This window comes from Cryptomeria japonica, chromosome 10 (assembly GCF_030272615.1).
Source record: "Cryptomeria japonica chromosome 10, Sugi_1.0, whole genome shotgun sequence".
NCBI lineage: Eukaryota > Viridiplantae > Streptophyta > Pinopsida > Cupressales > Cupressaceae > Cryptomeria > Cryptomeria japonica.
Window position 1 is genome coordinate 231,184,380 of NC_081414.1, and position 17,483 is coordinate 231,201,862.

General features: G+C 35.5%; 1 protein-coding gene across 1 annotated transcript in view; it reads right to left on the bottom strand.

Annotated features, from left to right (window-relative positions):
- LOC131077798 (uncharacterized) overlaps window positions 1–17,483 on the bottom strand; it is a 217,145-nt gene that overhangs the window by 50,728 nt on the left and 148,934 nt on the right. Inside the window, exons 7-8 of the mRNA XM_058015350.2 lie at window positions 2,379–2,557; window positions 1,710–1,947 (exon numbers count right to left, since the gene is read on the bottom strand). Coding sequence (XP_057871333.2) covers window positions 1,710–1,947; window positions 2,379–2,557 — 417 coding nt within the window. The remainder of the gene's footprint in view (window positions 1–1,709; window positions 1,948–2,378; window positions 2,558–17,483) is intronic.

Below are 17,483 nucleotides of genomic sequence, written 5' to 3' on the forward strand. Positions count from 1 at the left end.
ATAGAAGGTCCTTTATTAATCTGTAAATTAATCAGCCCACCTCTTATAGTTGCTAGAATCTTGACTGGGGGCTAAAGTTGTTTGGCCGTACTATTCTAAGGGAGTGGAGTTTAGTGGAGGGAGCATGTGACGTATGAATATAGATCTGGCAGTAAGTTTCTGCCTTCTACAAAGACCTTAGAATAGTAGAAATAGAGGGGCTATGTGGACTGGTCCAACTAGTTTCTGGTACCCGAAGAGACTTGCTCGGACTCAATGTAATGTCCCCAATTTGAAATATAATTTAATTAAAAATAATAATAATAAAATTTAAATAAAAAAGAATAAAAAATAAAAAATAAATTAAAATATAAAAGAATATAATTAAAATTTGATTAAAGTTGATGAATGGACAAAAGGCATGAAATGATAAGTTGTGAGTCCCCCAGATATGAGGTATAAAAGGGAGAAGAAAAATCATTTTAAGGGGGGATAATTTGGGAATCATAAGTGCAGATCTGATTTAAACAAGAAGTGCAGACCTGATTGTGAAAGTTTGTCCCTTTCAAAGGGTAGAAATAATGAAGAATTGCACTCTTTCAAAGGGTGCTAATGATGAAAGGGTGTGTCTCTTGGCCAACGGCATACATGATGAAGAAGTATGACCTCTCCCTCACATTGAAAGATATAAAGGAAGGGAATCAAAGAATCTAGGGAGAGGACCATCGATCAGATCAGATCAGATCTGTTATTAAGTTACAGGAAGTAACATCTTTGTTCTTGGTAGTATGCATGGGGATATGCTGAGTATGTATGCTTAATATATGAAGCCTGATAATGCTCTTATGCAGAATTTAGTAGTAATATTAATATAGACTGCAATATGTATGACAGTCATACTTAATTTCATATACATTCATAGTACATGAAAGACTATTATATATATAGCCCAGTCATTAGTCTTCCGCTAATGCCTACGTAGGGATAGGGGATTTGTGTAGGGAAAGGTGGAGTAATTTGGTCACTAGATGGGTAAATTCTAAGATGGGTAGGGACATATATTTCTGAAGCCTTGAGGGAGAGTCCTGAGATGGGCACAAACATATGTTCCTAAGAAACCTTGAGGGAGCCCACTCGTAGACTATTTCCAAGCACCCTAGCACGGTAATTCCACCATCTTCCGTAGGGTTAGGGAAGAAGTGAGGGCAAGCCCTAAATTTAATTAATTATTTATTGTATTATATATACTTCTAATCTCAATAACCTAATTTAAGACATAATGATATTAAATGATATATGAAACTATTGGGAAACAAGTAACCTTTGGGTAGGGGACATTACACTCAACGAGTCCGGTGAGTCTCTCCCAGACTCGGCCGAGTTTGAGTCTGATTCCGAGCCCCTAGGACTCACCAAGGGTCACCGGGCTCAGGACTTGCCAAGTCTAGCCGAGTCTCATTTCTTTGTGTCATAACAAGTAGTTAGCCAGCCTCTCAGCACTCAATGCATTGCAAGGGGCTCAATAAATAATATATTTTGATACCCAAACAAAATATAAGTGTATCCAGATGCATAGAGGTTTGTCTCTAAGTAGTTTTATTAAGAATTCCCTCCAATAATTGTATAATTCTTGATCCATAAAATAATTGCCAGTTCCAACGAAATAAAGTATCTTTAATTTCCTATTCATTTCCATTTATGATAAAAATGTAATGGGTAATAAAAAGTACCTCTTTGAGTAGCAGCTCTTGAAGAAAACTTCCGTGAGGTGCAAAAAGAAGGGAAATAAATTCTTTTGCAGCTGGATCAATAGGAGATGGTACTCTTTGTGATTTACCAGTAGTTGCAGGTGCTGAAGTCAATTTTTGGAATGTTGCAAACCCGTTCATGATATCCTCAACCCTTTTAACCTCAAGCCGATCACTTTCTCCATACAAGAAATACTTAAGAGCAGCACGAGTCCTAGGACTGGAAGATGAATAATAATTAAGGTTAGAGAAATCAAGTTTCCATAATCGTTAATTATTAAGCAAAAAGACTTCCAGATAAATTGCAACAAAAAGGACTAGAACATTGATGTGGCAAACATTTTGGACCATACTTTGTGGTCCATATTTGATCAACGCTTTAATCTTATTTTTTGCAATTTGTCCGGAAATTTCTACTTAATAATTAAAATTTCACTGAATCATAGTGTTAAACAGACATAACTACAAAGTATGGTCTGAAATATCAATGCTTTAATACATTTTGTTGCAATTTATCGATGGTCTTTCTACTTAATAATTAAGCTTTTGCAGAATAATAGCATTAAATGTATATACAAATAAATGTTATGAATTATGAATTGAATTCTCTATGTTAAAATATTCAGGAATACAGTAAAGATCATTGCTTACCTGTCATCTGTCATAAGTCGCTTGGATAAGTAAGGATAACAATCATTTATGATTGCATAATTTGGATCTGCCTTTAATCCAATACCCTCAAGCACTGCAAATGCCTTAAGAATGAGTGCAAAATAAGGTGGAATCACAAAGACATAATCTTCAGAAATCTTTGCTAAGTCCTCTGTTACCTGCGATGTCAGAGTTGTTTGGAAAGAGTCATGCTTTTTAGTAATAAACGACTAACCATTTGACCTATAGCATGAAAATAAAATCCCAAAAATAAATAATTTTTTACTTAAAAGAGTGCAATAAAGAGAGAGGAAGTTAAAGCAAAAATTCTAATGGTAAAACTAAATTTTTTATGTGAACCTGTGAACTGAAGGATTTCTTTTCATGGCTCGAATATTTTTTTTATTTGGCCAATCGGCCATTATTATATCAACTTTATTGATGATGGTTTAAATTTTTGTCTGAATATTTTTATTTTTATTTTTAAAGTAACTTATTATTATGGTTTGATGATGGTTTGTTGAAGTATCAGCAATAATTCATTTGCTAAGTTACTTTAAAAAGGTTGAAAGCACAGATAAGCACCTCTAGCCCAAAATGGTTGTTGAAGAGGAGCTAGACTGTAGGAAGAATACTTGGAGGAAACAAAACAACAAATGGATGACCAAGTGGGACATTAATTGGCATGAATGTCCCAACACTAACATTGAAATAAAAAAGGTGGTGTTAGAAAAGTTCAAAACTGCCATGTGGACAAAACAGAATGGCAGAAAAACAAAAAAGCACATTATGTCAAAGAATTCAACCCCACGTGGAAGAATGATGAAAAAGTCTATTTGAGGGCTCCAATAAAGAGGAAAGCTAAGATTTTGATAGCACAGTTGAGGACTGGCTCTCATCACCTTAGATGTGCAATAGGTAGATGGACTACCCCCAAAGAAAAGTAAGAGGAAAGAACTTGTGTCTTTTGTATGAAAGACATGGTTGAAAGTTGAAACCGAGTGGCACTTCATCATAAATTGTGCAGCATATGAGGATATCCATAAGCAGTTTGAAGATACTTTGAAGGTGGAAAGTCTAAACGAGTTCTTTGAGGAGACAAGGTTTCACAAATTAGCAAGCTTCTTGGTCAAGATTCATTAAAAAAGGGTAGACAGAGAAAGAAATCTGATAATGTGTTAATGTTGAGCCTTTTGGTCCCTTAGACCACTAGGTCTTGTGGATGTCATAAAATTCCCTCATTCATTCATTTATTGGAAAGATTTCAGTTTGTGTTCAGATTTGCTTCGTCATTTGACAGAAAATAATTGAAGCAGATTCGGAGCAGATTGGAGTGTTTAAATTTGATAGTTTTCATTCTCTAACCAGTTGTACTATTCCACAAGCTCGTTGTACAAGCAGAGAAGGGACACAGGAGATTGGAGGCTAGATGTCCAGTGTTGAAGGCTGTGTTTTCTGCTCAAGGGGATGCCTAGGGTTTGATATCAGGGGCGTGTTCATTTTGTGGACAAAGGAGTGCATTTGAAAGAGTGGCATCCAAGTTAGGGCTTCCAGATTGCTGTTTTAATTGCCAACCAGACTTGTAATCATTCAAATCAAATGGGTATGTCCGATATATCATGTTAATGTGATTTTACTATCTGGGTATCAAAAACTTTGATGACATATTCTAGTTCCAATTCTGAAATTCATTTTGAAAATATTGCTGGTTGTGGGTATTCCTGAATATTGTAATTTGAAGAGTTATTTTGAGTTAGTTTATTGCTGCAAATAAGATTATTGCAATACCTATTTCTGTGTCTCCCTTTACATTTCCAAAACAACTCAAATCAGAAGATACCAAAAAAAACCAAGGGTATATATTACAAGATCTTCTACAATGCTGATAGATTTTACTTTTGTTTCTAATTAGGTGAGTACAATAATTTGAGTTTGTTTTGAGATGGTGCTGACTGTGACCTAGAAGGAGTGGTGGCAAATATGAGTGAGAGCATGTCGAAGATTAACAAGGACAACAAGGTTTGTGGCAACATTTAAGACTTAAAAATAGGAAAACCTGAGTAGATGAGCCCTCCAGCACAGTTCGCTATCAAGAAAGAGTATTTGCTTGCTTCCAAGCCAAGCAATTTGTCCTTTGAAGAAACTACTAGTTTTTCTTTCGCTGTCTTAACCACACAACAAGCATTCAACACTATCAACTTCAAGAAGACAGAATTCATTGTGGGAGGAGCCAGCAGAGTTGGAACTGTAATGTCCCCAATCCGATTTATGCTAAATACTGATTTAACTTCCAACTTCAGATGAAAGAATTGAAAATGAAATCCAATGTATATTTTTGATAGTTTATTCTGACTTGAAAATCAAAACCCTAGCTGCTGATGAAATCAGAATTTTACAATAACAAACCCTAGGTGGGCAGAAATGACATGAAAACCCTTAAATATTTTTCTATTTTACTCCAGAAAATTTGTAACAACAACTAACAATGCCCAAGTTCGATATTCAGAATTCTTTTAGATTTTTTTCACTCACAGCAGGAACCGTATGGCTAGGGTTTATGCCAGCGTAAAGACCACTCCCGATGTTCAATATGCTGATATTTCCTGCTGATGAAAGTTAAATAATTTGCAGGCTTGAATTATGATTGTGAAAATTTAACACTTTCAGACTTCAGCATAGAAAGGAATCAAAGGGTATCAAACTGTAAAAAATGAATTCACAGCCTGCAAGTTATTTAAATTTGCAAAGCCAAAAAAAAAAGATTTCAAGCCAAAAAAATTATAAATGACACCGCCAAACACATGCCATAAACTCAGAAAAAAATATTGATGAAAACCTGCAGATTGGTGTCCCAAATCATGTGCTCTAAGTCGCTTGTTGTGTGCCTGAAATGCTTCAAAAAAATGATTTTTTTAACTGCAATTAAAATAAAAGGATTTCATAGCAATTTGGGCAAGTTTTGTTGTGAAAACTGTGAGTTTTTTGAGGTAAACTCATTGGCAAGTTTTCTTGCACGTTACTCACCTGCCATTCTAGCTTGTGGGTTCTATGAGTAACCAGTGAGTTTTGTGACTATGGTCCCAAACACCATATGCTCTCACCCTATCCATCTCTGGATCTGGGTGATCAGAAAGTGTTGGGATTTGTGCATTTACAATGAAAATTTATCAAGTTATCAAATATTCCAGTTTAAGACATTACACATGGATATTAATATATTATCTATAATATTTTATTTTCAACTGGTGATGATTTCTTTCTTGTTTGAGATCACAAATCTTTTTTCATAATGTGACGATATTCAAATGTTCATTGTTGTTTTCACTAAAAAGATTTCTATCTAAGCAAGAGAATTATAAGTATCCAAATTCAAGAATACTGAATTTGAAGATTTTGGTTAAGTCTCAGCAGTATGTGTTGCCTCCTTTGTATCTATAACTTGCTTCAACTATGAGGTTTGGGCTTTCTAAAGCTTTATCTTAAGCTAAGCAATGATTTTGAAAGATTATGTCAATAAATTTTGCTATCAATGATTAAGCTATGGATTTCATTTCTACCTGGTAAATATGCTGCTTGAACCTAAGAGATTATTCACTATTAATTGCTATTTCATAACCAATGATAGGTATGCTGTTGAAAATCTTAACTTAAATGGCATTAGGTTCACTAATTCAATCTTATTTCCAAAAAACTCACATATCACTATGGCCTAACAACTATATTTCTTTGTGTCCCATTATTGTCATTGATATTGTAATGTAATGTCCACAATCAAAAATCCGTAGGAAATGGGGGATGTATCAAACATGTGCAGGCTAAACCAATAACTGAATGACCAATGTAGATGCCAACCCTAGCAATTAGCAATAATGCAATTTTGCAAACTCTTGTCAATCAAACACACTTTGAAATGGAAAATTCAAACCCTCATAATGCTGGTATACACCCTCAAATGTAACATAAATAGCAAATTTGATTTTTATGTGTCAAATATATCAAATATGACTTCTGCTTTATGACTGATTTCTTATGGACAGTGATACTATCATTCACCAAAACTCTTATTCACTAAAATTTACCAAATTTGAAAATAGAATTGGATAATGAGTTGCTGAATAAATAATGAAAACAGAAAAAACATGGAAACACCACATAAAAACCCCAGATCTGATTTTTGTTTATGACAACCATTGTAATCAACAATAATGTATGCAACAGCAGCAACAAACCCCAATACATTACCCATATTATGTCTACAAATGATCTAACTTCCATTCAACGAATATATATATGTTTGTGTGTGTGTGTGTGTGTAATTTGCTTGCAAATATTAATCAATCAAAACCTCCACAAGCTGAAATCTTGAATAAATCGCTGTAGTGACATTGTAGCGAGCTGAAAATGACTTTAAATAACTGTAGTGACACTATAGCAAGTTGAAAATGAATTCAATCTATAAGCCCAAGTGCAATCCTTTAATCGAATTGCCTTAGATGAAGATAAGGATTTTCGTCCCCCAATCCAACCATGGAAAGCCAAGAGGGTTTTCATCCTTGAGTACTCCTATCTCCAAATTGAAAGGAATAATAAAAAGACAAAATCAAATGATTTGCTTTAAGCCTTGACCTCTCTTTTATAGGCATCTGCTTGGGGACCTCTATTTTTTGAATTTTAAATTTTTTATTTAATATTTTTCAATTACATTTTGAATAAACACTTATTTAAACATTACATAGGACCTATAATAATATTTAAGTTGCCTTTTGAAAAATAAGAGATTGGGCCCACTTAAAAAATGATTATTTCTTTTAGTTCTAAAAAATGGGACATGACAAGTAATTTAGAATCTTTAAACCAAGGTTTTAATTAAATTTTTCCTTCCCTAAACAAATTAAATTAGTTCCTACGCAAGTCCCAAGTGACCTGTCTTTCCTTTTTTCTGTTTCTCAGAGTATTATATTGCCTTTCGTCTTTCTTGTTTTTCAAAGCTTAATATATTAGTTAGAGGCAGATGTAATCTGTGGAAAGATAAAACAAGGTCTCTCTGTTTGTGGATGCAAATGTAATCAGTGCCACTTAAAGATGTGTCCTTGAAAAGGGCCACAATACTAATCACTCTTGCATGAGAAGTAATTGCTGTACATAGTCCTCGTGTTACTGCACTACAGAATGGGGAGAGCAAGAGAAAGCCAAGATCTTAAGCCTATGCAAGGATCTTGCTCAGCACAAAGGTGGTCACAATTGCAGAGAGAGAAATCATCAAATGGTAACAAGTTGTGTTCTCTTGCACCCAAACGCCTTATGATTGGCTGACAGGGTTCTAAATTTTTGTGTTTATCAGCCATCCAAGAATACCTTTAGGTGCTGTTAATAGTACTTACATTACAACATTGCTCTGGATCACCCCTGCATAATTCCATATTCAGAAGAATAAAGTAGATGCTGGTAGGTAATCACCAACTAAGATATAATGCTGTCACAAGTTTACTCTACTAAACAACTCTCTGTAACACACTTGACCATAGAGAAGAACAATCAATGTTGGGGTCTAAAACACAGTTTGCAACCCTTGAACCAGGGCTCGTGATAATTGGCGATCCCCCTAAGGCATAGATATGATAGGGAACTATGTGGTCAGTGAGCTGAGAATGGCAATCGTTGGTGATTCAAATCAGCCACTCACATTATGTGGTTAGTCAACTTAGTTCACTTTGAATGGTTGCTAACCCTCACTGATTCACTTAAAATGATGATTGAATCTACACAATGATTCGTGATCAAGTACATTACTTAAACCATATAATATTTTATTCATGAATCCAAAATGCATTAAGTAGAATGTTCATACAAAGGATGTGACTCATTTATACCTAAAAGCTACATGCTTTCACAAATTGGAAATCAGTTTTCAGAGAATAATGATGATAGAGCAGAATTTAATTGAACCAAAGATGCCACTTTACTTTCTTCTTTGGGTTCAATGGAGCCTATGACCATATCCTATAGGATTAAAGACACAATCCCTCATTTGAGGGAGGATAAAATCCCTTCTTTGCAGCCTTCATGATCGTGTTTAAAAAAAATCAGATAGTAAAGTTTTTGGAAAATATTAGTGTTCATGTTGAAGGAGTGTCTAAGAATACCACCCCAAGACCTATGTTACTAGATCCATCAGCCAAGCCGCCAAATCTGGGTCCGGTCGAACTGAAGTCAGGATATGATTCAATGCAGTAGATTTTTTAGGAAGACATTTTTTTCTTCGGACCTCTCCCTTCTGTTTCAACCAATAGAAGAAGATAGCCGCAATTGGATCACTGATCCCCACTTGTAGAGGATGATATTAATATTTATATTTATATTTTGTGGTGCATAAAATGTGTGCCCTATTTAATTAAGTTCTCGGAACACATTATTAGTATTTATATTAATTAATTATAATATTATAGCATTAATATATAGTATAGGGCACTTGGCAAACTCAAACCTTCATGGCACACATCATTTTAATGATTTTTTAAGAGGCAAAAAACAATTCTAAAGAAGCCAAAAAATAGAGATTTTGGAGTGTTTAACCAACATATGGTGTCGACCAAGGAAGGAAGTTGTATAATAGAGGCTGAATTAAACTACCATATGATGGGAATGAATTGTTTTTCGATGTGATTTGGCCAAAAGAGAATTAACCGTCATACAGATCGTACGATGTCAACAGGATTTTGTGCAACCAAGTTGTACGATAAAAAAAGATGATGTCATCGTACGTTATGATGAGTGGACGAATGCTTAAAGTGAACATGTCATATGATTTGGATCTTCACTCTCTTGGACTGCAATACAATATGTTGAGTGGGTAAATGCCTTGGATGTAGGACTTGAACAAGTCGTATGATGAGAAGAGGGGGCAAATGATGCAGTCATACAATGTGGTGCAAGAATTTTTCCTTGAGTCATACTATGGATGAAGCATGCAAGGGCCATATGATGTACTTTACTCTCAGCCATACACCCTTCACTAAATGATGCCCACCATACAATGAAGAGGAATTGAGGGAATTGTCATACGGTGTGAGAGGACTGACATACTAGGCAAGGAAATGTTGGTTGTATGATGCACATTAATTAATCATGCTTCACATACAATGTAGTTTTTTGCTTGTCGTATGATATAGAAAAAATTAAGGAACGACTCTACAATAGGAATTTTACTTAGATGTGCAATTTAAAAATTTATTGTTCGCATAATGTGTTTTATAAGTTCTATGATATAGTAGGAATTTTTTATGTAGTCAGGCTTTTTATGTAATCGAACCTTGTAGTCAGTCTTTTTAAGTAATCAAGCCTTGTATTAATTTCTCCTTCAATTGCTAAATTTAATTTTTTCCTTTTTCCTTCCAATTTTTCCTTATTTTCTAATTTTGCATTTCTTTTGTAATTGCTCTTAGTACTCTGAGACATATTGTTCATAATTTTGCATTCTTTCACCAATTGCTCTTCACTAAGAGTTGTAGGTTCAATAAAATTACAAGTTGACAGAAATACCTCGTAATCCTCCATTTGCCAATGAAATAGATCATGAAGAGAATTTGTTTCATCCTCCAAACATAACTGTAACTCCAGAATTCCTTCGTCATTTGGTTCCATTTGAGCCTAATTTTCAATTCATTCTTCTCTAGAATCCAAATTTGATGAATTGGAGGAAGTTGCTTCCTCACTTACAACTTGGTTCTTTAAATCAATTGAATACTTTTGACCCTTGTTTTCAATGGAAATTGTAGTCTTTTTTCCAATTGTGATCGGCTTTGGCTGCTATCAGCCAACCTCCACCCAACGCTTTTTTACTTAATGAAATGACCACAAAGTTCAGCAAAAATGATTGGGTTCCAATAATTACCCTTTGTCCCATTAAAACTCCAAGTACCTTAATACCTTGTTGATCTTGATCCACCAATTGAAAAGTTGGGGGCCAAATTGTTTTGTTGTGACCATTTCACAAATCACACCATTAAAATGGGGACCCCCTCTTTTGCTTCCAGCAGTAGCAGTCAGTTGATCAGTTCGTTAGCTTCCGAGGTTAGGTTCCATCATGAAATTTCCTTTGCCTAGGGTTTTGCAGACCTTATTAAGCAAATAAATAAATAAATAATGTTCACAGGTTTAAAGATGTATAGAAGGATTGAGATCTTTGATATTATCCATCATTAGGTTGATTAGGGTTTGCATCAATCAGGATCTAGTGCAAACGAAGCTTACATGGCTGAGAGTGTATTATTAAATCAAGATTTGAGGACTTGTCAAAATCAACCTTGAATGTCACAATTACAATGCTACTCCAATTTGTTGCCTAAGGGATGCAATGCAAAAGTCACTAATTTGACGAAGTATTGGAGATGCAAGGTGTTAGCAAAGCATTGCAAGCATTACATGCAATGGTGGTCTAAAAATCCGACTTAAGGATCTACTTGCAATGACCCCCCTAAAATCTGATTTGGTGTCCCGATGCAATGGTGTCCCTAAAATCCGACCTAATGGCTAAGTTGCAACGGTCTCTCAAATAGTCGCCACAAGCATTACATGCAATGGTGGTCTAAAAATCTGACTTGAAGATTGACTTGCAATGCTCCTTAAATTCCAGCCAAGACCATTGCATGTAATGGTGCTTTGAAAAGCCGCCTTAGGTAGGGAAATGCAATGCCCTTTCAAAATTCCACTAAGACCTTTGCATGCAATGCCTCTTCAAATTGCTGCTATGATCTTAACATGCAATGCTACTCAAAATTTCCTCCATGGTGAATAACTTGCAATGCCTCCTTTATTTTCCGCCTTGACCATTGCATGTAATGACCCCTTGAAATGCCACCTCAAGTATAAAGTTGCAATGACCATCTAGAATTCCGCCTTGAGCAATGCATGTAATGACCCCTTGAATTTCCGACTTGGTTGCGATGCTTGATTAAAAATCCAATTTGTAAAACATGCAATGGGGTCCTTGAAAGCCGCCAAAGTTCAAAGATCAAAGAAAATTAAAAAATTAATAATGATGCAAAGTCAGCCTTTGAAACAATTTAAGAGTCTTTTTTTTTGAGACGAAAGTCAGCTTAGGAAGGTTTCAAACGAAGAGACAACCTTTAGTGTCTAGCGCCTATATAAGAAGGATGGTGACTTCCATTCTAAGACATCAATCAATCAATTAATGCGATCTGATCTGTAATTTGAAGACAGCGAACTCCCTCTACAACAACAATTGTGAAGAAGACAGCGATTGAAAGATCAATATTCAGATTTCCAAGGAGAATTTGAATCAATACACAAAAACGAAGTCACCCACAGCAGTATTGATCATTTCATTGATCACACACTATATTTGCAAGGAAGAAGAAATCGATTTCAAGAGCAATATTCAGATCTTCCTCCCTGAGATCACGATTTTGAAAAACAAATTCATTCACAATCTACAATTTTGACAAGAAGTTCAAGGGTGACGTTATCTATAGTAGTGATTTTGATAAGATTTGATCATTGCATTGATCAAAAGAACATCCATAAGGAGAAGTGAAGACAATTCCAAGATCCGTATTCAGATTTTAAAGACACTTTCAGATTGAAACCTGTGTATAGCTAACCCCATATCTGCATATATAAGGTAAAATAAGGTCAAATCAGACCTTCACATTTGGTAGTTCATCATTCGTATGAACATATTCCTATGTAAAACTACCTTACAAACCCGGTTTCAATAGATTGCTATAAAAGGATTAAAATTCACACTCATTCTATCATTTTCAGGTCTGATTTTGTCATAGGGCTGTAGCTTTCAAGTTTTATCAAGGTTTTGTTTGCTTAAGCAAAGGTAAGATAGGGTGTTACTCAAATTGAATATCAAAAGCCTTTTTATCCATCATAGTTCATCCCTCAAAAATCGAAGAGCCATATCTAGCTAGTGACAAGCTTGTATTGTTTACAGGTCATTGACTGAAACAAAGGCACAAGGAAAAAAGAGGCAGGTCCAGATAAAGATCGAATTCAAAGATACACTCTTTGAAACCCAGCTCACCTCTAAATGGCGTAAGATTGGTGACACCAACTTTGAGCACTCCGACGTGGAGGATTTTCGAGATCGAGTGTTCCGGAAAGGCAAATACTCCATCTCGAAGATGGAAAAGAAGCTCACAAGGAATGGCATTGCTCACATCGCATGTTTCCCGCCAGTAGTGCAATGTAGTGAATTGGTATTAGAATGCACAAGACATTATGACCCAGAGAGGAGGATTATAGTAGCACCAGATGGGAGCAAAATAGCATACCTTACTGAGCTATCTATAGCTGAAGTGTTCAATTTCCCCACATATGACAAGTTAATCTACAAAAGCAAGGATGATGTGCTAGCACTATATCAAAGCAAGCCCCACGTATGCGATGATATCCTCAACAAGAATTGGATCATAGAACCATGGAGTAGCACCAAGAGAGTACCTAAGAAGATGCTCCTCAAGTCAGATTTTAAGGAAGGAATAGCTGAGCTCATAATAATGCTGAACAGGGTCATGGGATCTCCACAATCGGCTTCCTATGATTCTTGGATGTGGTATTACATACAACAAGTAATTAAAGGTGCCAACATAATCAATTGGGCTAAGATAGTCAGTGATAATCTACATGAGCAGTTGAAGAATGTTGAGCAATCTAAGACATTTTATATGAGCTCATAGTTGGTATACGTTTTGCCAAGATACGGAAAATACAAAGGTTTAAACATTAGAGCACCTGTGGGACCTATTGTGACCTTTTCACACATCGCTCCATCTAGATGGGGACCCCTCTTTTTTTTTCAAGTCCTAGCCTCTTAGTCTAGTCTCTCCCCTTCTCACAGGTGAAATGAGTAAGTTTACAAGGTCTAGATGTCATGTGAATCAATCAGGAGCTCAGCTGAAGAGTCTAAAGAAGTTGCTAGTTAGTGACACTCCAAGAGTTCAAGATTAAAGGTAAAACTTCAATTGCTTCTCATAAGAAGCAAAATTCACTTTAAATACCCTTGGCCGAAGTTGTTTCCAAGAGGCCTCATCTTGCAAGTTTGAAGGGAGAAAATGAAACAAGGTGATGAGTAAATAGGCAATATTCGATTTCAATTCGCCTCATTCTCCAAGCCCCCAAAATCTTAACTTCATGTTCAAGCCTAAGTGAGTGCACTTCAGGTTTGGCTAGAGGGGAGCGAACTTCAAGAATTAGGCCACATGAGCGAACTTCATGTTGAGAGGTAGGAGAGTGAATTTCCATTGAGTGCCTTGTTTGAGTATATGTGTAAATATGAGTTTGAGCATTTGAGTGAGATAGTCTAAGAATTGAATTCATATGCAACGAAATGATTGAAGACAGGCTCATTTTGAAATCTACTTCATCTCCAAGTCTTCAATAGGTTTTGCTTCATGTTTGAGCCTACATAAGCGAACTTCATGTTTAAGGGGAGATGAGCGAACTTCACAAGTTGGAGGAGATGAGTGAACTTCACAATTTGAGGGAGATGAGCGAATTTCACCTTTAGCAACATAAAAGTGGATTTCACAAGCTAAGGAAAGAATGGTTTCCAGAGCAAGATCAAAAGGCGAAGTTCAAGTGTTGCTTCATGCGATGAATGATAGGATCTAACTTCATGTTCTTGGTAAGAGAAGCGAACTTCAAGAATTGGAACACATGAGCAAACTTCACAACTTAAGCTATGCAAGCGAACTTCATAGATTGGACCCCCTGAGTGAACTTCAAGAATGAAGAGAGATGAGAGAACTTCATGACTCGAGGGAGATGAGCGAACTTCACGACTCAAGGGATATGAGAGAACTTCATGACTTGAGGGAGATGAGCAAACTTCAAGGATCAAGCCATATGAGAAAACTCCATGTTTTGGCAAACATGAGCGAATTTCATGTTGAACTTCATGAACTCCACTAGATGAGAGAACTTCATAAAATGAGGTATATGAGCGATCTTCACAAATTGACTTAGATGAGCGAACTTCATGTTTGACCCCACATGAGCGAACTTCATGTTTCATGGGGATGAGCGAAGATGAGCGGATTCTCTTAATATTCTAAGGAGGATTAATCAAACATTGTTTTGGCACCCCTTAAGCTAAATTCAAAATTCAAATTCAAAAGGATAAGTCGGCCAGCTTAATGAAATTTATTGTTTTAATTTAATTAAACAAGTCGGCCTATATGGAAAAAGGCACAACCTTTCCCTACTCGCCTATAAGAGAGAGAGCAAATAATCATTTCAAACATCAATCAAAACAAATTCATCTCTCTAATTAGTGAACTTCAGAAGCAGATTGGAAAACTTTAGCAGCAAGATAGCAATTTCATCATCATCAACAGCGAATTCACCCCAACAAGAGCAGCGACTTCATCATTACAAGGGCGAATTTTAGCAGATTGAAGGGCAAATTTCATTCTTCAATAGCAAGGAATTAAGGCGAATTTGAAAGAGAGTGAATCTTCGGACATCAGCATTCATATCATTGATTAGATTTTGAAGTGAATATCAGAAAACAGGAGTAAGTGCATCATTTAGACTGATATAAAATCAGGAACAGGTCTGATATAGGTCTGAAAGTGATTTTGTTAAGGCGAATTAGACCTCCCTAATTCATCTAGAAGAGCAAATCATCTTACCTAGCGATTAATTTCACATTTGTTAAGATGAAAGATTGATTTAGATCAATTTTAGAGCTAGCTTATTAGATGAATAGACCTCATTAAATCAATATTTCACCACTAAATCAATATTTCACCACTACCCTAACATATCTTTCACAGGTAGAAGATGGCAGCTCCTAAACCAAACAAAACTATTTCTCGTCCTGCACTCATCAAGGAAGACTCGAAGAGCGGCACATTCGAAAGCAAGATCACTTTGCATTGGAACAAAATAGGAGACACCAATCTTGGGAAGTTTGACACCAAGAAGTTCAGGTACCCATCATACACAAGTGAACCTACTACTACAGCCAAGAAAATGATTGAAAGTGGGATCATAAATGCAGCTGGCTTTCCTCCCACGGTGCAATGCTATGAGCCAATTGTGGAATGTGCTTAACATTATGACTCTACCTCAAGAAGAATTGTGGCGAAGGATGGAACAGTGCTTGCATATCTCTCGGAGATAGCAATCAGTGAAACATTTCATCTACCCAAACCTAATGTCATGGTCTACATAAGCATGGAAGGAGCTAAATATGCCTATGATGATGATCCAGATGCTTGTGTGAAGATCATTGACAAGTTTTGGTTGAAGAAGAGTAGAGGTGGTAGAAGTAGATGACCCGATAGACTACATAGGGTGGACTTCAATGATGAATTCAGAGACTTCATCACTCTACTCCATCGATTGGTTGGTGCACCTAAGGCTTCATATTTCAAGGACTGGATGTTCTACTTCATTGAGACTATCACTCATGGCAAGAATGCAATCAATTGGGAGAGGCTCATCAGCAACAACATTGATCTACAGCTAAGGAGACTGATGCGGACCAGAACATTCTATATGAATTCCTACATCATATACTCCCTTGCTAGAAATTATGAGTATCCAGGACTTATGTACACGGGCGTTGTAGGAAGGAGACCCGAAGAGATAAAGTTGCATGAGTGTTATCCACAACTCAATCATCCACCAAAACAACACTATAGGAGAGTGAATGATGCATTCACTATGCATATCATGAGCACGCTTCAAGGTGGATTGCAATGAAGACTCTCCCCAGAAGCACAAGCATTGATAGAAAAAAATGGTGCATGGTTCATCCAATTCCCGAAATTCACATATATTAGAGTTCAAGGATGTCCTTCTCCTCCCTACATGTTGTCGCGCTACCCAACGAATAGAGTGGTGTTACTCGAGGTGGTGAGACAACTGATGGCATATGTCAAGGCATAAAGGCATAAGCATGGAACCAGTGTTTCTTTTCCTATGACACTTGGAGATTCTGTTGAAGCATGCCCTTCCATTCATGAAGTTGAGGATGCCAAGAGAGAATTGGCACTCCATTCACTCAATCCATTTGTCATGTCCCCTCCTTAATCATTATATATACATATGAAATGAAGAAATAATTATTATTAATTAATATAATAATTACCAACGAATTATTTATTATTTATTTGTTTATTAAATTAATAATATTATAAACATAATTTACATATTATGTTTATTACTTATAATATTATTTATTACTTATTTATTATTTATTTATTTATTAATAATTTTAAATTAATAATATTAGACATTATTAGCTCTATATTAAGGAAGATACATGATTCCCTCAAATCAGTGACTAAAAGTTATTAAAAGAAATCTAAAGAATGTGGTTACGTGGCTGCCCAATTAGAGGAGGTTGCATACGTTTAAAGGAAATAATGCAACAGCAATTATCTTTAAGATGGGCAATGAATTAACATTAAGATTAGAGTGATCTCTATTAGTAAGGGGTAGTGATTACTACTAAAAAGATAGCAAATATTAAACAACAAAAAGGCACGATTAATAGGTAGTCAAAAGGCTCGATAAAGAGGCGCGTCTCGTCATAAGACAAGATATTTAATAGAAGTCATGATGAGAGAAAGGAAAAAATACGGGAGGAATAGTAAGAAAATAAGCCTGACTAATAACAGTCATCACACAGCATAGGGAGAATAGTTAAAAGATAGCACGTAAAAATTAAGGATACACATACAAGAAGTTTGCTGGCCTTAAGGAATAAAGTAATACTAATATGATGTGGCACTATTCAATATTATTAATACTGTAATAATATAATATACTGTAATATAATATAATATAATGATGTCAATATAGCATAATGCTGGTAATAAAATATCAGACTGTAATATAATATAATAATAATATTACATAAATATGTAATGTAATATAATAATGTTATTACATAATGTAGATAACATAATATAATGTTATTAGTGGGATATAATATAATAATGTCATAATGACAGTTAATAAATAACTGTCTATATGACAATTAAGTAAATTATATGATATAGTCTGTAATACCTTGTGGTATCTTGTGTGATTCTCCTTGAGGATAGGAGGAGGAAAGACAAG